The sequence below is a fragment of the Aquila chrysaetos genome, chromosome 7 (assembly GCF_900496995.4).
Source record: "Aquila chrysaetos chrysaetos chromosome 7, bAquChr1.4, whole genome shotgun sequence".
Classification (NCBI taxonomy): domain Eukaryota; kingdom Metazoa; phylum Chordata; class Aves; order Accipitriformes; family Accipitridae; genus Aquila; species Aquila chrysaetos.
In genome coordinates this window covers 11,349,674-11,374,047 of record NC_044010.1, presented here as the reverse complement: position 1 = coordinate 11,374,047, position 24,374 = coordinate 11,349,674, and the positions used below count along the sequence as shown (strand labels likewise).

Below are 24,374 nucleotides of genomic sequence, written 5' to 3'. Positions count from 1 at the left end.
ACTTGGTCTCATAAACGAGTTTCCTGAAGCAAAGCATTCACTAAAATTGATGCCTACTTTGTTCATTATCTGTGATTCACTTTTCAGGCAGAATCAATATATTCTTAAATTTCTTCACTGTCTTGCCTTGTTCACAAACTGGGGAATACTTGTGTATCCCAAACCTTAGCCTGTAGGCTTGGATTTTAAACCTCTGGGGTTTAAAATCTCCCCCGAGAAGGGGATTTAAAGCTCTTGACTGGGATGTGAGAACTCACATCCTAGCTTTGCTGCTTGAAGGCAGTTTGGCTCACGTAACCAAATTCCCTTTATAACCGCCTGTCCCTTGTGCAAGAAGTTTTGATTTTCATATTCTAGGTGAGTTATGTCTGAATAGTCTTAGTTTCCACCACCCCCACCCCCCCAAGCCCATGGTCATTAAGTTCCGAGGCACTTGGAAAAGCAATACTTGCCCCTGTGAAAACACAGAAGCGGGAAAAGCTTCTTCCATGAAGTCATGGAGCAAGAATGGTGTGGTGAGGGGCAGGCGGCGAGGAGCGTGCCGCTCCCCGCTGACATTCCTGCCCCCCCCTTCACCAGGGCGCAGCCACACGTGTCCCCTCCTCGGGCATTGTCTCCTCACCCGGGATCTGGCGGACAAATATAGGCATGGAGGAAAACTGCTGATGCCTTTAAACAGTTATCACCAGTGACCTTGAGATAGGGGCATATAAAGTCTGGACCAAGTGGAGCCGTGACACTTTCTGTGTGCTCTCCAGGGTGAGTACCAACCTCTCTCACTTTTAAATGCGGGTAGCCAGTCGTGCTCTAACACTGTACCGTGGTTTTGATGGGACTAAGGTTTTCACGTGGCTTAAGGTTTTAGCAGTAATATCGCTAAACGTATAGCCTGTGTTAGTCATCCTAGGATGCTGCTTGACTGCTAGCATGGCAAATACATGTTTCTTCTCTAACATCAGCGCACTCATTTAGACAGCTAGAATAACCACTTTGGAAAGGTGTCGGGTCCCTTGTAATTATGCATCTGGGTGAACTGATTAGCCACTACTTGCAAGTCATATTTTCTGTATTCTCTATCATCTGCAAGAGATGATGGCATATGCAGTTTGCAGTTTTAAGCAGCTCGTTGGTCCAAGGAGTTCTTTAATCCAACCTGAGTTACAACTCTTGGAGAGTTTACGGGGTTCCCTTTCAAGGACAGGCGATGACTGCTGTCGTTACTATTGCAGACCAGCGGTTAACACTACAGCAGCTCTTCCAACAGCCCCAGCAAAGACAGACGAGGTCCCTCCTTTCCACATCTGAATGCACCACCAAATTGTTGGGGGTCCTTGGCATGCCACTTAACTTTGTGTAACAATATTGGCTTTCTACAGGGAGTAGGTGTTTTCAAGGATGTTCCAAAGTTCATACACAAGGGCTGGCTCTTTTTATTGTTAGCTAGAACAGACTGAAAGGAAAGCGAACATCTTTAGCTCTGCCTCGTCTTTCCTGACTATACTGCCTTTTAAAAATAATCCTACCACCATAAACTAAACAACATTTCCAATTTCTCGTATCTGACACTGGATTTGCTTCAGTGAGTTCTCTGCAGCCACAAGGTGTGCACTGCCTGGGCCCTGACCTCTGTCGTAACTCCAAGCACAAGAGACTGCTGAAGAAAAAGGGATTCTCTCCCAGCTGCCGTAGTGCTGCTTTATACCATAACATGCTTGCCCTAGTGGTTTGCCCCGAATATATATGAAAAAAAAAAAAGGGGCTAAGAAGCTGATAGCTGAGTAACTGCCCCTAAGAGATCTGCAAATGGAGCTGGGTTGCACAGAAGTGGTTTAGAGTACTTTAGTGTATATTAGGACTTGTGAGAATCTGTCCAGATTCCTACAGATTAACACTGGAGTGGCTGCTCTGGCATTAGCACGTTTGATGTGAAATGACACTTACATGCTCTAACGCTGTTCTGTTTAAACATATGAACTGATGTAATTTCATCGCTCCACCAGAACTAAGACGCACTCCCCGTGGGAAAGAGTTTGCCATGCTAGTTTTCAGTTGTGCCTCCAGTTGGGAATTTTGGTCAGCTCAGATGATGTTAAAATAATTGGCGATAGTTGTGCTTATGTAGGCCCTTAATCTTTAAAAAGGAAAAAAGTTAAGGCTAGTTCTGAGGAAGAAAGTTTTTGCTCTACAGCAACAAGACAGAAGGTCTCAAGCTTGTACTGCAGCAGCGGGAGAGGGCTGAATGTAAAACTTTTGGCAGCTCTCCTGTCTTAGGGCTTTACATTCCCCAGGAGGAATGTGTTGGGAAAAAAAACTGCCTTAGTTAATGAAGAGTTTTTATCCCTACCAGGATTTTGTTAGAAAGAAATTGAATTAAATTTTAAGACTACAGTGTCTGTCTTGATAGGGCTCTTGAAAATTTATCCAGCTGCTCTGGATATCGCACAGTAAATAAAATAAGGGAAGCGGCAATATATGAGGGTCACTTGTACAGCTTTGAATAGGAATCAAATGGTGTCTTGACTTTAAAGAAAAAAAAATTGGAATTCTTAAATTGCATGTGTGTGTCTACACCTTTTAGCAGTGGAACTTCTTTTAGACATTATCTGGACAGCACCCTGAGTATTTTACATGTCTGTGTGTGTAAGTATTTATACGTGTGTGTGTATAAAAAAACCAAATACATATCTGTACAATCACTTTAGAGAGTACATAACAATCAAATTAATTGCTTGGCAGTACAAACCCAGCAAATCAGTCTCACTTACATGCATGTCTCCTGCCCTCTCTTTCATGATAAAAGGCTCCTAAACACCGTGGCCTTGTCATTTGAGAAAACAAGTGTAGGTATTAAGCTGGATTAATAGGATCACATCAATCTAAAAAACCATGAAGCCGTTGCACCAATACTGCAGATACACTTGCCCTCCGGCATGCCTTGCTGCAGGGGGATGCCCAAGCTGGTGAATTCGGAGGTACCAGCAACTTGAGAAGCTGCACCAGCACAGGACCTCCCCGAGCAGTGCTGGTCCTGGGTTTTCTAACACGCTGATTCCTGTGATCAGAGGAGTGTGCTGCAGGTAGCAGAGCTGTTTCCAGCTCCGGTGCTGGCTTTCTCCAGCGCGAGCGTACGTACCTGGAGCCGCACCAAGGGTGTAACGCACTGCCTTGCAGCAGTTCTCGGTTTGCAGCAGTGAAGTTTTGCTCCATGACTCCCAGAAAACACCCGCCTGGGACGATGCTTGAAGTGGCTGAGTAGCACAGCCCCAGGGAGATGTGCTGGAGAGCATATGCCTGCTCCAGGCAAATTTGAAAGGGGCCAGAAGAGGCCCCTGCTAAGTGGTTTTTAAAATCACAGCTTCGATTGGTCCATTTTATCTCCTGCTCTTAAGCACCATTCGTGCCACAAAGAAGAGATTAAATTCTCCCGTGGAGATAACTGTGATCCATGTCGAGGTTTTGAACCACACAGGATCTGGCTGGCTTTAAATAAGCTGAGCCAGGGAAGGGTTTAACTAAGGGTGCAGTGTAGCCCCAAATCTGTGTTAGGTATTTGCATTTCAAATTAATCATCGCTGTGATCAGTCACCTGCCACATTGTGCTGAGTGTTTTGTATTGCCTCAGGTCTCCCATGAAATAGATTATTTCCCCCCCTTTCTTCGGTAGACCAGGTCCCTTTCTTTTTCCTCTTTGAGCTGTGCCACCTTGAACCCTTGCCAAGATGATGGACATGTCGGAATTCGGGGAGGCTGCTCCCTTCCTCCGAAAGAGCGAGAAGGAGCTGATGATGGCACAGACCGTTGCCTTCGACGGTGAGTCGCAGTACCCTTTACGCTGCCAGTGGCCGGTTAAGAGGGATGAGGGTTACATCCAAGTGTAGCTGCGGGAATGCAGAGCAAAGCAGGATGCAAAGCCTCTGTTGTCGTTGCTGTGCTGCTGCTCCTGTTTGAGGTAGCTGGTTCTACCAAGGTCTAGTTTCTTTCTTCTGCAAAGCCATTAAAAACCCCCAGGTAGTACTAAATAGAAATAATCTATCAATTTATGGTAAGTAAGTACGTAACTAGATTTAGAAGCAAGGCGTATTAGTACTGCTCTCGCTTCTTTGTCCGTTTGAAAGAAAAACACCACACATTGATGTTCCTGTAACACGAGATTCTGCGGCCTGACTAGAAGTCTCGTTATGTTGTACCTGTACATCTGTTTGATTTGCAGGCTGTATGACAACCTGATGTTAGCTTTTAGTTTACCATAATTTATTTTTCATGAAATGGATTTGTATGAGCTCTGAGGTGTAGTAGTAAATATAAATACACCAATAATCACAGCGTTTTGCTATTCAGAATAGTAGCTGTAACTAAAGACCTATAGTCTAATGCAGCTACTCCAAAATCTAAAAAGCCACATACGTAAGTCAATGTGAGTTATTAACATTGCTGTTTTTCAAGACAAACCTCAGAAGAATGTGCAGGAATAAGGTTAAATCTTATAGCTGGCAGGCAAATAATGTGGGCTGAATTCCATGCTCAGATCGCAATTTTCTGTGTGACTTCTCAGCAAACGCCTTAATTTAGGCTTGGATCTCAGTTCCTCCATCTGCACCCTGGTGATAATGATTATGGATTTCCCGTGGAGGCTGAGACTTAGCCAGCATTTGTGAAATATTTTGACACCTTGTGCTGGAAGGATCTAGAGGAAGCCAAGTGGTAGTTTCAAAGGGGAGACATTTGGGAACCCTACGCCTTCTACTTTGGCAGGCAGCTCCCCAGCACTGCCGATCTGCTGTGGTCCCAGAGGTTTTGCATCTTTTGTGCGGGGAAAAAGTAACCCAGCAATCTCGCGTGGTCGGGCATGGTGTCACTGTTTGACGAAGGCTGTGAACCCTCGGTCTCCTTAATTTCACAGGGAAGAAGAAATGTTGGGTTCCCGATGAAAAGAAGGCTTACGTGGAAGCTGAAATTACAGAAACCAGCGGTGGCAAAGTGACTGTGGAGACAACAGATGGCAGGGTACAGCACTGGTTTTGTCTGATCCGTGCCTAACAAGGCCAGAGCAGCGAGCTCCAGAAATTACCTGTCCCGCTTTAAGTTCAGTTGCCTGTTTCATGAAATGGGCTGCGAATGGGAAGCCCCAGTAACTGATGCCATGTCAGAATGACGCATGAAAAACCACCAAGGGAAAACCAGCAGTGCGGTGGTGGGTAAGCGACCGTCAGCCACCACGCAGCAGCGGGCGGTCTGTGAGCAGAGGTATGCAACCAGCCAGTTCTGGTTTGGCCCCCCGAGGTAAAAGCCCAAGCTGTAGCTAAATCCCATGGCTCCTTTCGCAGCCATGCCACCACGCTCCTTACTTTTATCATCTCGGCCATCCCCTCATTCTTCTGATAGCTGTGAAAACAAATGGTGTTACGTACATAGGCTGGGTTTGAGCTGAAGGGCTTCCCCCTGCAGGGGAAAAAAATACATTCTCCTGTAAGGTGTGTGAAGCAACAGAAAATCCCAGTGTTTTCCAGTGTGTTGCTGTAATTTGTCTTTGCAGACCCTGACTATAAAAGAAGACGATGTGCAGTCAATGAACCCTCCCAAATTTGACATGATCGAGGACATGGCTATGCTGACCCATCTGAACGAGGCGTCTGTGTTGTACAACCTGAGAAAGCGCTACAGCAACTGGATGATCTATGTAAGGGTCATTACAAGGTTATATTTAGAAATCTGTGTTTCAAGTGCAGATTTAATGTTTGAACATGTTGTGTTCTTCGTATTCAGTTTACAACTTTGATAAGTCACAAAACTGAGGGTCTTGCTCATCTTTTCAGGAAAGAAGTTGCTCGGAGTTGGCTCGTGTGAATACAGACAAAACTGAATGAATAAGATGGTGTCTAGTTCTTTGGTTTTGCTTGCTTGCCTAGGAGACGGGTGTCATGGGACATATTTTCAGCCATCAAGGCATTGGGGGGACCTAGTTTATTTTTCCTCTCCTAATATTAATCCATGTCAATACCAGCCATGGGGATTTCCTTGTTAAGAAACAATGCCTCAAGCTTAGAGCACACACGTCACTTCTTTTAAGTATGAGCCTTTCTATCTTTAGTTCAGTAATTTTATTCCCTTCATTTTCAGTGCTGACATCTGTCTTGTTTCACTCTGGCCTTTTCCCTTGCTCTGTGTCTTCCCCATGACATCGTTAACATAATTTCTGTCAGCACCAGAACAGGCTTCAGTAGCATCTAATTTTATGAGGCCAAACTTTTGCTCTCAGTTTGCATTCAACTGTGTCTGAAATCAGTCAGGGGAATTTATAGATTTTCTAGCCAATCCCTGTTCTGATTTTTGGTGTTCATCAGAGGAGCTAATCCAACTTTTTCCCATTTAAATTCTGATTGTTGAACATTTTCTGCATTTCTCTAACAACCGCTCTATGGACATGTATGGCCTAAAGCATAGCTTTTCTTGCAGATCAGTATAGGTAGATAATTAAATTTGTCGTCTTGCCTTAATCCATTTACTGGTTGGGGTTTTTCTTTTCCTTGTAGAAAATAGGACTGAGGACTCATGCCAAGGCCATTCTGGAGCAGGTCCTAATGCTATTTTTAGGGGAAGACACCTAGACTTCACCTGAAACTTTAAGAATGTAATTGATCTCATTAATCTATGTGCACATAGTGTTTGTGCCCATATAATAACTGGGTTTCTTTGAAGATTTTTGCTTCAACCTGGACTAAGTACCTGAAAAGTTACCAGCTAACACCGATTCTCTGGGGTTACAACTGAAAACTCATTCTTCCTCAGAATGACCAGGCTCTAGCTAACTGATGTAGATAGCATAAAGAGCGACTATAAAGATAGATTTTTACCAAATGTGTTTCTCCAGAAGCTGAAAAAAGCTCCACAGCTTTGGGGAATAACACTATGAAGTTGCTCTCTCTTTGAACACCCACCAGAAATTGCCCCGAGGTGCTCACATCAAATTAATAATGGGACATTGTTTCTCCTCCTAAGAATGGAGTTTGAACAGGAAAGCTGTAACTTTTCTTTCCTTCGTAATGATTGTTTTCAAGAGGAAAAAACTCTTGTGGGGTAGCAAGGCAGAAAATCAAACTTAGGTCTGTTTGCTGCTCCTTCGTTTTGCTGAAAGGGCTGTTTCTGTTTCTGTTTGTCATCTTGAAAATACTTTTTCCCCTCCAGAAAACTCTTTAATATCTGAAGTTTTGATATCAGTTGTCAATTCACTTATCAAAGTCACTTAGCAGGCCAGTAGCTTTAGAAATTGAGATCAAAGGCTGAAATTCAAGTCAGAATTCAAACTCAGCTCAGAAGCTGGCAACACCAGGTCCTGCTTGGTTGACTAAGGCTTTTTTCCTCATTCCTTGAGCAATTTTTTTCACTCTTGTTTTGTGTTCCTCTCTAGACCTATTCCGGTTTATTCTGTGTGACTATAAATCCCTACAAGTGGTTGCCTGTATACAAGTCAGAGGTCGTTGCTGCATACAAAGGCAAGAGGCGCTCGGAGGCTCCTCCCCACATCTTCTCCATTGCTGATAACGCGTACCACGACATGCTGCGTAGTAAGTGGCACTGTTTGCTTTCAAATTTGGTTTTGCTTTATTTAGCCGACACGATTGGTACTGGATGGAAGTTTGTGAGACCTTTTGCAGTGTGCAACAAACGTGCAAATACTCTACAAGCAACAGGGACTTGGCAGTCTGTGTCAATTTTTTTTTTTTTTTAAACTCCCCTGGCTGTCCCTGTGGTACTTCTAGTAACAGTAAGCTCTGTATGTGGATTATCTGTAAGGTGCACAAATTTAGCTGTCTGAACTGGGTGAATCCAGCAGTTTGTAACAGAAATGGGGCCATGTCCCAAAGGTCTGTAAGTATTTTCCCAACCTCAAAAATAAACTAACTCTCAGTTTATGCTCAGTATTCTAACACTTTTAAGAAGTCTGCATTCAAAGGTTAGTGAAGGCCAGCTATCTAGGGTGTTGTGCACACATCGCTTGCACAAACCTGCCGTGGGTCAGTCGTGCACTGACCGCCGTGGGTCTGGGCACCAACCAATCTGGGCAATGAACTCCAGATTTTCCTGTGAAATTTTCTCACCCTGACCCTCAAGTTACTGGAAAGAAAGAGTTTATCAGCAGAGGGCAGCAGTGATGTGCTCACACCAGGTCCTGAGAGGCGGCAGTGTAAATCCCAAAGACACTTGGTGGGAACACACCCTGATGTCGCCTGGTTTTAATAAAATGGAAAGTGCCCCAGCTGCGAGGGGACAGAAGGCGCTGGGCAGAGGGCATGTGTGTGTGGCTGCAAAGAGATGCTCTTTTATCAGATAAGGGTGAAATATGGCCAGGCTGCCCAATATGTAGCCTGTCATGATGACTGGAATTAAAAAAGAAAATAGGAATTTAGGCTCAACGGCTTGGGAAGCTGCTATGATTTAGCATTTGCTGAACTTGGTTAATAATACATTAAGGTTGCAAGGTGTTCTAATAAATGCTTATTTCTGGTCAGGCCATTAACAGCAGGGACACTACAAAACTTCATTCCAGCAGCATGGCCAACTGAAGAAGAGTACATATGCATAGCAAGGAACAGCATGTGAACAAACAGTAAAATTTCTTGGGTCGATCTAGCATTGCAGGAGCAGAAGGGTCAGATGTGAGCAAAGACGTACTCAGGAGTAAGAAAAGAAACATTTTGATGACAGGAAATTACTTTCTTTAATATAGTTTCCCAGACACAGGAGGAACATGCACGACCGACAGGTCTTTAATACCGACTTGGACAAAACACGAGAGGAAGATTCAGGGCAGGGCCAGAACTTGCACTGCTGGAGGTCAGACTAGGTGATACTAGTCTTTATCTTTCCATCTCTGCTTCGTGTGATTCTCTCCTGTCCTTGCAGGACTGATTCTGGAATAGTTGGTACTCATTTGCAATTATAATAAGCAATTTGTACAGCCTACTAAGTTTGTCTCTTTTTTTTTTTTCTCCCCCCCCCCCCCCCCCCCAGATCGGGAGAATCAGTCTATGCTGATCACGTAAGTGCTTCTTTTTCGACTGATTTAAGACTGTTGCTGCCAAAAACTTTGAAGAAAAATCATCCTACTGAAATACAAGTTGACCCTTGAGAGCTCAGCTAAACTGCCTGGAACTTCCTCCAGGCCAAGTAACTGGCAATTTGGCCATCTGATGATCTGATGGCTGCCTTGAGCCCCATGGGAAAGGAGTAGCTAAGGATTTGATGGAGGCTGGCCCATTTCTGATCCCCAGCTGGTGTTCATACCAAGTAGGCATGAAAACAGCTCAGCAGGCAGTTAAAGAAGCTTCTTCCAGGGTTAGCCTTGCTGTGGCTGCCCTCTTCAGACATGGAAGACTCCTCCGTTTCAGTGTGGTTGCTCTTGCTGCAAATTATATTTAAGAATGTTGTGCAGACACATCTAAAGGGAGGGAGATGACCAAGGCAGAAAAGAAGAGGCATATCATTTACTGGCAAGCATGAAAGATGGGGAGTTGGGTGTCTCTCTACACGGTTCACATGTGCTCCTGGGTAATGCTGGCAAATTACTGCAGTTTTTCTGTATGTTTTCTAACTCATTAGCTGTATATGGGTAAACCTCACATCCTCAGTCTGGATGTTTGTAATAAAACTTCATAGCCTTAAAGAAAGCTTAGTGTAGTATGCGTTTGTACTAGATTTCTGAGCCCAGTCACATGAAGAATTAGTTGCTGCTATCGTAGGCATTCACCTCTTCATTCAGTCAATTTAATGTTATTTCCACTGAAATGGCCAAACAACAACAGGCTGCAGAACTCAGAGTCAGTGATTCTGAGAACAGCCTGTGTGCAGGGAGGAGCTGGCAGGACAGGAGGGCGAAAGGATGAGTTACAGCTGTTTGAGCGATGCCTGTGTTATCTTCCTCCTTCCTTTAGCGGAGAATCTGGTGCTGGCAAGACTGTCAACACGAAACGTGTCATCCAGTACTTTGCCACAGTGGCAGCCCTGGGTGAACCTGGTAAAAAGAGCGTAAGTGTGCTGGTGGCTGTTTCATTTCACACTCCAAAGGTTTTTCTGTTGTGTACAACTAACCTCACAAGTCTGCATCCCGAACACTAGACCACGTGCCAGACCTCAGCAGGCACGGTTAAGAAAAGAAACTGTTGGGAAAAGATACTGATGCTTCTACACGGTGTTGCTTTAGAACAGAGCATGCTGTTCTGAAGGTAGAAAGGCAACACTCCCCTGAACTTGCCACGCTCCAGATGAAGCAGCAGAACTGCTCCTGGTTCTGAACAGCTGCTTGTTGCTGCTGCTTTTTCCTAGGAGTTTTAGTTTTCATGTGTGTTTAAATATGTTTCTGATTGTGTTAAAGTTGGCCAAAAGATGGGGAGACTATGAAGATTAAGAAATTTGATTTTTTTCACATGGAAAATAGTCTTCAAAAGGACTAGGATTATCATTCCTCATCAAAATGTCTGTTTTGTTGAAAGCTTTTTTGTTCACAAAAAAGAAATGTTTTGACAAAAGGTTTTTTTCAATCAGCTTTTCTGTATTTCTCTTTGGATAAGTGCTGTTCTGCTTATAAGTGCTCTCTAAGGTTACAATGAATACTGTATTTGTGCTGGTTTTTATCTTGTGTTGCTATGAGCTTATTCACTACGAACTTCATTGCACGTGAAGGCTCAATGCTCATTTGTGGTGAATTAACTGATTCCTATGAACTGTACTTATAAGGCCAAAATTTCAGCAAGGCTCAGATTCTTGCGTCACCAAAATCTAACATACATTCATCTGAGGCCTGCAAGGCTGTCTTAACAAATGGTTGAGTGGTCCAGAGCCAGCTTTCTGCGTGCAATGAGGTTGGTGCTCATAATGGTGTCTGAAACCTGGTGTGCCCATGGAACAATTGTGCAAATAACAGATATTGCAGCTGGAAGATATTCCATGTAATTTATCAGCTCAGGTCACATTTTACTTTCATTATCATCCCTTTTTTTTTGTTTGTTTGTTTTGTGGGTTTTTTGGTTTTTTTTCAAATATTTCGAGAGTGCAGCATGATCTAATTGTCTAAAACTTGTCTGTTTGCATTAACACCCTTTTATTCTTACCACCTGGCACCAGTCTCTTTTCTCTGTCCAGTTAGTTAGCCTTTTGGTTCGTTGTGGAACACCCCCAGAGCAAAACCAGGTAGATGTCTGGAGCAGGGGTTAAAACAACAAACTGGGTAGGAACAGCACTTGGCTATTTTGTGATGTATGATGAAGGTGAACTTTGCAGTAACAGTCACACATGCTTTTTTGAAGGAAGGCTTCAAAAAGTTCTGCTGGTGTGTTGGTGCCAACTAGACATCTAACCTCGCTAATCTTTATCTTTTGGTTAGTACTCACATTCTCTCTCTCTTTTTTTTTTTTTTTTTTTCTCCATTGTGTTCCTCTTTTGACAGCAACCAGCTACCAAAACTGGGGTAAGTCATCAGCTTTGCTATTTTATCTTTTCAATGTGAAAATGGTACTGGGCTCTGTTGGTCCGTGTCACGAACCTCAGCATTTCACTTTGCATGGTTCCCCCAGTGACGGATCCCTGGAGCCCAGGCAGTTAAAGTAGTTTGCTTCAGCAAACTGAACTTTGTGGGAGTGACAGTGAATGCTTTTCTCATCTCCAAAAATCCCGAATATTACAAGCTCTGAGTGCTTTCAAATCTAACGTCACTGTCTTCAATAGCCCCTCTCCTACACACATCCACTTGGATGTCCCCACGTGCTTCTCAGTACATAGTAAGATGTGGTGATTTCTTTTGTATGCAGATGGCATAAAATATCAAGTCTACAAAGCAAAACAGTAGAGAGCAGCAGAATGTTCGAGGCCTTTTCAGCACTCATGAGGGGCTGACGGTCTTGCTGTTATACCATTCACACTGTGCCACCCCTAGGGTGGAGCTAGATCACTTCGCTAGGGAGGCTTCTCTCTATAAGTGAATGCATGGCTGAGTTACAGCTGACAGCTGAGTTTGTGTTCTGTAGGCTTCTCCATAGTATTTCATCCTTGATTTCTAGGGAACCTTGGAGGATCAAATCATTCAAGCAAACCCAGCCCTAGAAGCTTTTGGAAATGCCAAAACCCTGAGAAACGACAACTCCTCACGTTTTGTAAGTCTGTAACATAACATACTGATGTCCTCTTCAACAATGGCCAGTTAATAACATCTCTGTAATAATCCCTCCATAAGTTGCTTCTCATTTTGCCCACTAAGATGATTGGATTTCCACACAGTGGAAGAATAACAAAGTAGGACCTAACCAGGAAAAACTATGGGAAGGATTAAAGATAAAAAGAAACAAAAAGATCTACCCTGAATAATTGTTTAAACTGTACATGATCAGGAGACAAGCAAAACCTAGCTTTATAAAGCCCTTTGAATAGCCATGACAGGTCTTCCCCAGGACAGCCGCTGCTCCATACCTTTATTTTCCTACCATGTTTTCCACTAGCCTAAGACATTCCCTCTCGCTACAATAGCTCTACTTTGTCGCTAAGTGTCAGAAATACACCACAGTCCCTGCTTCCTCCCATATCTTCCCCCTCTGCAGACCCACACATGCAGCAGTACTCCCACCTTTGATCCATACCATCTACCTTTTTGGCTAAGCTGCCCCTGCTTGTCCCTCAGCGCTGACGTGACCTTGGGCCTCTCCTCATTTCCATTAGGCTTGCGGGAGAGCAATCCCCTCGGGAGCTCTGCCTCTGCCACATCTGGTTGACGTTGGCTCAGAGGTCCAAAAGGAATGGCATGAGGATGAGAGCCTGGGTTTGTGGTCCATGCTTCCCCAACAAACCCAGTTAAAAATGAAATTGGAAGGGGTGGAGAGGGTCAGAGGTTGTAAGCATCTGTGGAAAGCTACACAATTGTACAAGGAGTTTGTCAGCTGGAATGGAAATTAATTACTTAAAATAGTTGATGCGTTTTGAATATGATAAATTAAATGAAAACTACTCAATTTTTATGAAATTTGGGGGGATGAATATGCAAATTGAATGGGCAAAGCAGTGTAAAACCACAGCACCCTTCTGACGTAAGTAGTTGCATATGAGTTAAGACTGCAGATGAGGAGTCAAAAAAGGAGCCTGTGTGTCTCATGCCCGGGCTTATTGCTCCAAGTCCTGCATTACGCTAAACCTGCATCATGAAACTGGAAGCTACATGCATTCCCATATCTTAGCCTGGCAGATAAGTGCATTGTTATCCTTCTCCTACAAGCTGATTATATAGCTGTATATATAGATTTAGGCTTGGAAAGGTGTAATATCATTGTTTGATATCTCTCATTGAAAATCTGCCTGTGCAAAGTCAAGGAGTAAGCATAAGCTGATTCTTTGGGCCAAATGATTGCTTTCAAGCAGCATCCTTTGTTTCCCTCTGCGTATACTACATGCACTAATTAGAATATTCTTCTGTGTGAATTAGGGTAAATTTATCCGAATCCATTTTGGAACCACAGGCAAGCTGTCATCTGCTGATATTGAGATTTGTAAGCAGCAAACTCTCTCCTTTTTAACAAAATACAATTGCTCATCTGAAAGCTTGGAGAGCCTTTCTCACTGAATTTTTCTTTGTGCAACTAGATTTACTGGAGAAATCCCGAGTGATTTTCCAGCAACCGGGTGAAAGAGACTATCACATCTTCTACCAAATCCTGTCGGGAAAGAAAGCAGAATTACTGGGTAAGCACTACGTGGGTCTACAGATTTTAAGAACCAACTTTAGCTGAATAGACAGTGGCTGAGGAGGGGGCAGGGGGCACACCTGTATTCAGAAAGGCCCTTACGCTTCCACTTGAGAAAACTGAACTTCCACTGTCAAATACACTCTTTTAAAGATGCTGTTCCAATGGCAGCAACAGACACCATTTTTTTCTGTGATATACTGATGCAGGTACCCTATAAAGTGAAGTGATTTACAGATTAGACTAAGGGAATGAGACTCAGACAGGACTTTTAAAACAGAGCATTATAAAGGCAAAAAAAAGTCACACTGAATTTGTGTAATCCAAGGTCTTGAAATATCTGGAAAATGCTATGCCTCCAGAAGCATTTATGGTGATAAAAATTTAATTATCCAGATTTTCACATAGGAGGAGATTTGCTTATAGGTCCATGAAGAAAAGCCAGTTCCCTCTTTCTGCCCCAAGTGCCAAAACTGGCATCCTAGCATGTTCTGTAGCAAGGGAGGATATGCAATAGCTGCCTGCCACCGATTGTGTGGCTACTACCCCTTTCAAGTTTTCCCTGGCTGAATGCGGTCCCGTAAACCTGCTGGAGAAGAGCAGAGAGCAGATGAGGTCTCTCTGCTCCCATCTCCTAATGCTTTGAATAAAACCTTCACCAGTTACTTAAGTGATGTGGTTTGCTGACTTTAATCTGTGCTCTGAAGAAACACATTTTATAAAATGCATTGAAGAGTCACTTTATTGCTGCACTAAATTGCTATTAAGTCATAGCAATCGTAATCTGTTTTGAAGTCTTATTATCCTGACAGTGCGTGGTCAAGTCCCTAATCCTCTTAGCTTTTACGTGGCCTAATTAATGACGATTACAGGAAAGATTTCAAGGAAGCATTGCAGCGAGATTCTTGTGTGAAACCCTGTGCTGGGAAAACATGCTCTTTCTCATAAACTGTCTGTATACTCTACAACAGCACGCACCTTTCTGGCCAGCAGAAGCATGTCTGCAGGCTCTTGAAGAGGCTGAAACCAATGATGACTTCTGTTTTGTAGATGAGAAATTTATGCGTTTGTATATAAACACATACATATCTAAATATAGATAAGTATAAATATAGCAAAATATGAATGTAGATAAATGAATACATAACAGTGACTACACAGCAGACAGACTTACAGAGAATATGATTTTATATACACATATATTGATAGACATATATATATATTTACATACATACATATTTAGACGTGTAGGTATGTGTGTGTATGTATATAAAAGATTGAAATCTAGATCAAATCTGGGTCTGCTGAATGTGGGTGAAACTTTCTGTTGATTTAGAGAAGCAGGACTCTCCCTATAGTTTTGGAGCCAGCTAACTTTCTAGAAAACAATTCTATATTTGGGGGGTTTGATATGAAGGAAAAGGAAAGAGGAGAGAAAGAGAGAGCCATATTCAGACTTCTGTTCATCAAGAGCCAAGTGTCTTCTGCAGAGAGTCCTGGAAGTCACTATTCTGTGAGTCTGTTATAAAAGAGGGGGACCATGCCCATTGCCCCTGTCTTGGATCATACCAAAATCTTTTTCTCTGTACTAAGATGGGATTTTCACACAGGCGCACAAGGCAGAAAGTAGGGCTGTAAGGGAAATTATGAACTCGGTATACTGCAAAACATGCTTAATAGGTGTGTATGCAGTATTTCCATATTCTTTTCATTCACACCTTCTCTAAATCTTGGTTTTCAGACTTAAATAGTAGAATGAGAGTTGGTTGCTGCCCTGCAGTTGTAAAAAAAAACCCCAAAACCAAAAACAACAACAAAAAATAATTTTATACAGTTGCACAGAGGCAAATGTATGTCAGAGTTGATCTTGCCATCTCCATTTTTTGGGGGTATCCTGAATGGATGGCAGTTTTGACCTTGCAGTTCTTTTACAGATATGCTGCTGGTATCTACCAACCCATATGACTACCATTTTTGCTCACAAGGAGTAGTTACAGTGGACAACTTGGATGACGGAGAAGAATTGATGGCAACAGATGTAAGCCTGTATTGATTTGACTTTGTGCTTCATAGATTAGGCGCATGTGGGGAGGAAAAGTGCTGACAGGAGCCTAACTTCTGTCACTGAAACTATTGGACTAAAGTGAAAGCAGAAATGGGTCTTAATTGCATTCATACTATGAAGCACGAGGCCTGATAAACTATTACACTTTTGAATCTGGCTGTGCTCCATGTAATGCCCATGGGCACAATGTTCTTATAATTTTGATAGATAAAATGCTAGATAAAGGGAGCTTTCCTCCTGCTCCCCAGCCACCACTGGGTCTTCAGGGTGTTCCAGTGGCTGCTTTGTGAGAAAACACCCCTTGGCAGGTTAGTAATACCTGCCATGCAAAGGTAGATTGCAGGGCTGCAAAAGACCATTGCTTTTGAATAGGGAAGTGACAAAATATCTGTGTTTCTTTTTCACAGCAAGCCATGGACATCTTGGGCTTCGTGCCAGATGAGAAGTCTGGTGCCTACAAGCTCACAGGTGCCATCATGCACTTCGGGAACATGAAATTCAAACAAAGACCCAGAGAAGAGCAGGCAGAGGCTGATGGCACTGAAAGTAAGAATAACACCTAAAATTACTTACCTTCAAACATCTGGCATGTATCATGCACTGTGTTGAGGAAGAAGCAGCCTGTTTGCTTTGATCTTGCACAATGTAGCTTCTCATCAGCCAAGACTGCTGTGCTTGATTTGTAGCAGTGGCTTGTTCAGTGGTGGGTAACCTTACTTAGCAGAAGGGGAATAGACACAGTCAGAGTAACCCAATGAAATTCCTTTTTTGTAACCATTTGAACAAAATGGTTGTAAAAAGTTGTTGCCTTAGCTTTCTCTTTTGCGTCTTCATGTCTTGTTTCTTTACTTCCTCTTGCACCTGAAACCGTCTATAACCAGTGTGGAGATATGTTCTTCTCCCTATACCTAAAGAGTTTCTCAAGTGTGATCGTTGCAGCAACTGGGGTCTAAGGTAGCTAGATGACCTTCTCTACCACAAGGGGCAGTGCAGGCACACCTAACACAAATTATTAAAAGAGCCACGTCTTTATCCAGTTTCTCGTTGGAAGGGGATGTACTTAATATTTTTTCTTGGCTAGGCATATTTCCATGTAGAAGTTCAAAGCCAGTTGAAACCTTGTTTCTCTTGATCAGGTGCTGACAAAGCTGCCTACCTAATGGGAATCAACTCCTCCGATTTGGTAAAGGGTTTATTGCACCCTAGAGTGAAAGTTGGCAACGAGTATGTGACCAAAGGTCAAAGTGTTGAACAGGTAAGGAGAAGCTTTCAGGGTATTTGGATACCTGTCCCACCAGCCTTGAGGATTCATCTGTAACATCTGAGAGACAGACAGCTGCTAGAAATACTAACGTGTACCTCTAGTACCTGTTCTCATTTTATCTCCCCAAACTGGGGGGAAACTGGTAAAGAGACTGACAAAGGAATAGTGACCAGCACTGCCTTTGATAGGATTGTTTTTCTGATGCGCTAGTAGCAGCCACTCAAGGAAACCAGGTGCAGTGAAACCACATGGGGATTGATATTTAATTCTGGATGAGAATAGTTACCTAGAAGAGTTGAGCCATGGATTATTTATTCACTCATCACTCATCCATTATTCATGTAATTTTAAGCTCTGTGTGACCTCAATCAGCTAAAGGCAATATCCACTTAAACGTATCTCTTAATTTAGGAAACAAAAGTCCTTGGGTTAGCACTGCTGCAGCTGTAGCAGTATTGTAGAAGATGCTGCAGAATTTTGGTTACAATGAAAATTGTTTTTGAAGACAGGCTGTGGTGCAGGCTCAGAAACTAGAAAACTGCTGGAGAGAGGTCTACACTATCGGTGTAGTTGCGCATCGGCTAAAGAAGAGACTTTTGACAGACTTTTCCTATCACCTGCTTATGCCATAGCATCCCTCAAAAATTAGAAGCAAATGGCAATAAGCAACTTGAGCACAGACCTTCCCTATTCTGGCAGTAGGTCTGGACATCATGGTTGGCATCCGGCCTGTGAGCTGTCTGGCACCTAACTTCCACGGCAATGTAAGGGATTAAAACATTTGCAACTTGCTGTCCAGCTGTGTCCCAAGATGTACTTTACTAGCAATTTATGTACGTGTTAGTATACATACATATACATAACAACAATTTGGAGAAAAGTCAGCACAGGTAATGGGAAAAGCCATGTGTCGTATTAAGTACGCCTTGGTGATTATAAGAACCATTGTGAAACTTCATTTAAACCGTAAATAGGGATTGAAATAGGCTACTTCACTGAAAGTCTTGTGTTCCACAGTGAATTCTGTTCCACACAGTGGTATTTTGAAACATATATTTTAGGTTTTGTATGCTGTTGGAGCCTTATCTAAGGCAGTGTACGACCGAATGTTCAAATGGCTGGTGGTCCGTATCAACAAGACCTTGGACACTAAGCTGCCAAGACAGTTCTTCATTGGAGTCCTGGATATTGCCGGGTTTGAAATCTTTGATGTGAGTATTAATGTGTGAGGACTTGGTGGAAGAACATAAAAGATGCTAAGCAATAGCTCTTGGGTGGGTATTTCTTGTTCTAAATGAACAGAAGGCAAAGTGATGAGGATGCCGTAAAGCAAATAGGGTATATGGTTTTATAAGGTTTTTCCATGAATAGATGTAGAAAACACTCAGCGTTTAGCGCAGCTGGACATGCTGATAGTTCCTGGGGAGGAAGAGGGTGGCAACCTTTAGCAAAGACAACATCTCACATGCTTGGGGCTGTGTTTTAAGAGAGTGTATTGTTTCCACTCTTTCTCTTTGAGAGAAAGCATCTTTTATAGGGTATGATATTTCTTCCTCTTTGTATCTCAGTATAAGAGATATGTATTCATCTTGATATAAGAAAGAAATTTTTCGCAGTGAGAACAATCATTCACTGGAACCTCTGCAGGGACTTGGTAGAGTCCCCATCACTGGAGGTTTTCAAGATGCGGTGGTACAGGGTGCTAGACAATCTCATCTAGGTTCCCTCTCCTACGAAAGGTTGGATCAGATGAACTTTCGAGGTCCCTTCCAACCCGGGCCGTTCTGTGATTCTGTCATTGTTGTGAAGAAGTGTATGTGAGAAAAGCACGTCACAACTTCTGTTTCACAGAATCCATTCCTGAAGATAAGTGGTTAATGCTGTTGCTGCTACGCGTTGCTCTCCATATGCAGCAGAGCAAAGAGCGCGTTGGCTCTGCTTTACAGAACTGGTGTGGCAAGCTGCTGAAGGAAAGGCACGTGCATCCTGAGAGACCCGAACACATCTGGGCACCCTCACGCTCCAGAGGACAGCACATGAGGCAGCCAGCAGCCTGCCTCTGAACTCCCTCCTCCTTTGCCTTCGGAATTATGCTCAGTAGTTTCTCAACTGGTTACTGTTTAGAAGGTTTTACGTGTAGACAGTTTCCTTCTTGCTGTTCCACCAAGCCCTTACCATAGTTAACTGTGGTGCAAATGCTTCTTTCTTTATCTCCTGCAGTTTAACAGCTTTGAGCAGCTCTGCATCAATTACACTAATGAGAAACTGCAACAGTTTTTCAATCATCACATGTTTGTCCTGGAGCAAGAAGAGTATAAGAAGGAAGGCATTGAATGGACATTCATTGATTTTGGCATGGACCTGCAGGCCTGCATTGATCTAATTGAGAAGGTATGTACAGGAGTGCTAAGGTGTATTTACTGAATTGGTTTTACTCATGATACTCCCTTGGAGATGTCCTCAAGGTCCAGTGAACAGAGTAGGATAAACAGCAGGATAAGCTTCTTGCCTTTCTACATGCAATATGGAATCAATGAAAAATCAATATTTGTGGCATTTGTGGCTACTTGGCCTTACCTCTGTAAGTTTGCCTTACAGATCCAACAGTAACCACAATTTTGTACGGCTGTAGAATCTTCCTTGTTTTTTAGTTTTGTCTTTCTCTGTCCCTACTGTTCTTCCATTTACTTTGTTCCACATGTGCTTAACATCAAACATACTTGTCAGCTTTTCAGGGCAAATGCTCTGTTTCAGTCCCACGCCCTGTACCTCTCCCCATGAGGCTCCTGTTTCTTACATTACATATGGATGTGCAAAGTCCTTCGTGCTCTTCCTAGCCTGGAACTATTGCTTCCCTCTCACCGCTTCCCCAGCATGGGATATGCCTTTCCTTTTCTCTTCTTTGTGAGTATAATGTGGTCCTGGTGGGGACAGCTGTCCCTTGCTGTATGTCTCTTTCTGCCATCTCTTACGGCATGGCATCTAACCCTGCTGATCTGTGAGGAAAAATGAAATTTTGAGTCTTGCGCTAGCAGGACATTTGGAACAGCTGGAGTAGAAAGGCTGATTATTAAGTTTTCTTCTACTTGATCACTTTCTTCTCCAGGGGTAGGATATCTGCGCATTATCCTAGTCCCTCAAACAATCTGTCCAGTGCTAGGAAGTTAGTTCATCTTTTTCTGAGACACGAATAATAAAATTGGTGTTGGTCCAACTGCCTTGAAAGATAAATCAAACCCTTTCTGGAAGTCATCATAAAGCCTGCTAAGGCAGAATTGACATACTGAATAGTCAAAGGGGTGGTTACTATTTTAGCAGAATAGTCAAAGGCTTCCTCGTCAGGATGAGAAGAAATTTTGCAGGCTTAAAATTCCATCAGATCAAACTTAAGGCTGCACAGCTACTGAAAGCAGGCAGCCTAAGCATTATCCAACAAAGATGTTCTTAAATCCACAGCCATTGGGAATCCTGTCTATCCTTGAAGAGGAATGTATGTTCCCAAAAGCTACAGATATGACTTTCAAAGCGAAACTCTACGACAATCATCTTGGCAAATCGCCTAACTTACAGAAGCCCAGGCCTGATAAGAAAAGGAAATACGAAGCTCACTTTGAACTTCTTCATTATGCCGGTGCAGTAAGTTCCTCTGCTGGCAGGTAGACTTTGTATTAGAGGTCTTCCAGGTGGGGTTTGGCCCATAGTGCACAACAAGGGAAGGTGGGAAGGATGAAGAGGGGAAGAAAGGAACAGTGAGGAGTAAAAGCAGGCGTCCACTCTCTCTGCACAAGTATTGCAACACAGTAAGATGCCAGCAGACCCCATGACATCTGGACCTTGGATACACAAATAAAACAAAACAAACGGAGGAAGGCTAATAGTGCTTTTGCTGAAAATATGCCTTGCCTTGCCTTTATCACTTTTCCTATCATCAGATTCAGACTAGTGATTAAATAGCAGCAGCATCTTGGTTCCCTGGACAAATGAACTGAGTAATTTCTGCCTAACTTCGGGGATGTTAAAAAAAATAAAAAAATAAAAAAAAAATTGACATACTTTTTATTCACGTTAGGACCAGTGTGTCAAAGTACCCAAGGCAAATGTGGTTAATTCTGCTGTGAAGGTTTAGTTCACATGTCCACTGATGATGGCGTGAACGGGAATACAGTCCAGTACCATGATACCAGAGCCAAAACTTGCCCAGTTTCAAAGCTCTGTTTTCAGACCAGGTGGGCAGAAAGAATTTGAGAGGGACAGAGGAAATTTTTTTATCAAACTAGAGTTGATATGAAGCCTCAGCACAGCAGAGCTGGAACCTACCTGATGCTGTTAATTTCAAATTATAATTGAACATTAAGCTAATTTTGTATTTATTAAGAGAAATAATGCCCATCTTGCTCTTTATCTGTAGTTGTTAATGTATTCAGCCGAGAAAATTAGAATTTCTATCCCCTTGTGGTACTAATAATGGGATATATTTTCCCATTAAACAGAGCTGTGGCAAAGTCCAGGAGTTAGACTTCTAGTCATTAAGCTTCTGTCAGAAAATCTTTTTTATTCCAGTGTAGCATGCTGTTGTGAAGTGAAATTATTGCTTGTGCATTTTATAGTTCAGCACTTATTAGTAGGGTTCCTGGAACACTGATTACACGTGGTATCTCTACAGCCAACCATATGGAGTCCATGAGAAGATGTAGGGACCAGAGAGTTTGGAAGGAGTGTGTGGGATTCAGATGGTAATTATTAGGAAGAGAGGTTTGGGAATTAGGAAGCAGAGAAATGGAGGGGAAGTGATGAAAAACTGGGTGGCTGGTACTGGTCTGAGAGCAGCACTTCACAAAAGGTGATTGACTTCAAGTCAAATCATAAAGAACTACTGGCTGCTCTGAAGGGGAACATTTGCAATCTCTGGTTTGTTTTCGATGCCTTGCTGTAGGTTCCCTATAACATCATTGGGTGGCTTGAGAAGAACAAAGACCCGCTTAATGAAACTGTAGTAGGTATTTTCCAAAAATCATCCAACAAACTCCTGGCAAGCTTGTTTGAAAGCTATGTTGGCGCTGACAGCGGTAAGCAGAATCAGCTCACATGGGTTTTCTTTCATCTCTGGGATGTGTGCTTGGGAATGAATTTAAGAAACAAAACAATTCTCTCAACTGCAATTGACTCAATGCTAAATGAGGCAGTGACTAATTATTTAGATGCGCACAACATCTGTAGGAGTTTGCCGGTTATACCAAGGAGGCCATTAACACAGCTAATTTGAATGCGTAATACCTCTGAGCAATTTTGGCAAGGAAATCTGTGTGTTGTGAACACTCCAGTGGGAGTTTGAGCATGCAACTGTTCAGATATGCAGGCAAGTCTTGCACAAAAAATTCTGTACATAAATGCCTATGAACAAGAATAGCTCTTGTTTCCCACGCTGTAGTCCTCCTTGCTAGCCACCCTGAATTATATAAGAAAAACAAAGTTTAAGAGAGTGTTTTGGAATATTTTGTTGGATTAGCGGCAAGTAGACACCGAAGGTACCTGAACATCATTCCACGTTGGCCGAAGTAGAAGATTTTGCCAGTACATCTTCCTTTTTGGTTGCTGTTGGTTTTTTTGTTTGACAAGACTACCATATGTCTGAGAACATATTTAAGCTGTATGCATTACACAGAACTGTTTTATTTGTGAGAAGACAAGTAGCAAGCATCCAGAAAATTGATCTTAAGTAAATAAGACTGGCATTCATTACAAAGATGTAGCTCTTATGTCCTGAAGTTGCAATCACTTAACAGCCTATTTATTAGTAACCCCATTTCTGTAGATGTTCTTGTCATGAATCATAAGACACTTTTCTGAAGAAGCAAGCAGGCTGCAGACTTCATAATGTGAATAAGAGGTGGAGCTGAATGTAAATAACAAAAATCCTGCCACTAGCATATTCTTGCGAGTTACTAACTGCCTATTTGCCTGTGGATATTCCCGTCTGTCACAATACTACCTTGCTTTTCCTCAGTGTCAGGAGAAAAGAATAGCCTGTGCAGATTAGCCTCTTCCAGTCTCAGCAGTGTCACTTTCAGAAGGGGTAAAGGCTGTGGGTAATTGCATCAAGCAGATCGACCTCTTCACTTCTCCTTTTATGTTGACTATTGTAGACAGGTGACAGAATGCCAGACCTCCTGGGAATGATCTAATGGTCCAGTGTTTAGAAAGCTGCAGCAATTGCTGTACATTTTTGGGTCATGTACGTATGTTTTGGGCTCCTGTGAAAAATTTGTAAATGTCGTGTCAGAAACCAGCATTCCTTTGGAGGATCTGAGTGATTTTGACTCTGAACCTTTAAGCAAAATTCAGGGGATGCAAAGCTACTATATATAAAATTACAAACACTCATTTCCCTCTGTTCTAGACAAACGTTACTTGCACAAGTTCAGTGTCTGCATAGCAGACATGTGACAATCAGTGTCTATGCAGTACAATGTACAGTACAAATTTTCCATAAGCTTTCCTTTCCTTTAGCTTTTTCTTTTTCTACATCATCTCACCCTATAGGCTTTTTAATGAACTACAAACAACTTTATTTTGTTAAAAGTTATTTTTCTGCCTTATTCATATTTATAGACTTTCTGCATAACAAGTGATGCTGTGTAGATCTGAAATGCAAATGCAATCCAGAAAGCTTACAGTAGTCTTTGACAAAAATCCCAAGTATGGACAGAGAGCTGCACACTTGTGATATATCACACTCCATGTTCAGAATGTTTTGTGTAATATTTGAGCAATAGGAGCCATGAAGTCATTAGCTATGCCTTTCATTCAAAGGGAGTTGCACTATTAGAACAGTTCGTCTGTCTCCCACGCCCTGCCTGTACCACTTACTGGGATGCAGATTGTATTTTTATTTATTTCTTTTTTTTTTCCTTAGCTGACCAGGGTGGAGAAAAGAAACGCAAGAAAGGTGCTTCTTTTCAAACAGTGTCCTCATTGCACAAGGTTTGTTTACCTCTCCCCATCTGATGGTTTGAGTTAAGACAATACATTGAAGAGGAACATTAAGCATTGTAATGGACAAAAAAAAAAAATTGAAATCGAACATCGGAATTTGATTTGGGGCCTTGGTTATTGACCTTGGCTAAGTGAATACACTTATTAAAAACACGTGTGTTGACGGCTGCTCCATTTTAGCTTCCTTGAGCATTCAGGAGATTAAGTGTTTTCTATTCTAAAGTATCACAAAATGTTGTGAACAACCTTTATCACTTATTTTGTGGCTTATAGCTTCATGCATGTCTTTGGAACGGGAACTGATTACAAGTAATTTGCTAGTTCCTATCTGATT

The 24,374-nt window shown here is 42.5% G+C and overlaps 1 protein-coding gene across 2 annotated transcripts in view; it reads left to right on the top strand.

Moving 5' to 3' along the window:
• Positions 1-654: 654 nt before the first annotated feature.
• The window catches only part of MYH15 (myosin heavy chain 15), a 49,238-nt gene continuing 25,518 nt past the window's right edge, over positions 655-24,374 (top strand). The window contains exons 1-19 of one of the 2 annotated variants that reach the window (XM_030020097.2): positions 655-759; positions 3,665-3,810; positions 4,901-5,004; positions 5,534-5,677; positions 7,406-7,562; positions 9,010-9,037; positions 9,930-10,023; positions 11,441-11,461; positions 12,051-12,143; positions 13,460-13,523; positions 13,618-13,716; positions 15,653-15,756; positions 16,191-16,329; positions 16,920-17,038; positions 18,109-18,258; positions 19,268-19,438; positions 20,504-20,683; positions 21,981-22,113; positions 23,961-24,028. In XM_030020097.2, coding sequence (XP_029875957.1) covers positions 3,720-3,810; positions 4,901-5,004; positions 5,534-5,677; positions 7,406-7,562; positions 9,010-9,037; positions 9,930-10,023; positions 11,441-11,461; positions 12,051-12,143; positions 13,460-13,523; positions 13,618-13,716; positions 15,653-15,756; positions 16,191-16,329; positions 16,920-17,038; positions 18,109-18,258; positions 19,268-19,438; positions 20,504-20,683; positions 21,981-22,113; positions 23,961-24,028 — 1,959 coding nt within the window. In that variant the 5' untranslated portion in view covers positions 655-759; positions 3,665-3,719. The remainder of the gene's footprint in view (positions 760-3,664; positions 3,811-4,900; positions 5,005-5,533; positions 5,678-7,405; positions 7,563-9,009; positions 9,038-9,929; positions 10,024-11,440; positions 11,462-12,050; positions 12,144-13,459; positions 13,524-13,617; positions 13,717-15,652; positions 15,757-16,190; positions 16,330-16,919; positions 17,039-18,108; positions 18,259-19,267; positions 19,439-20,503; positions 20,684-21,980; positions 22,114-23,960; positions 24,029-24,374) is intronic. The other variant, XM_030020098.2, reaches the window with a different exon arrangement.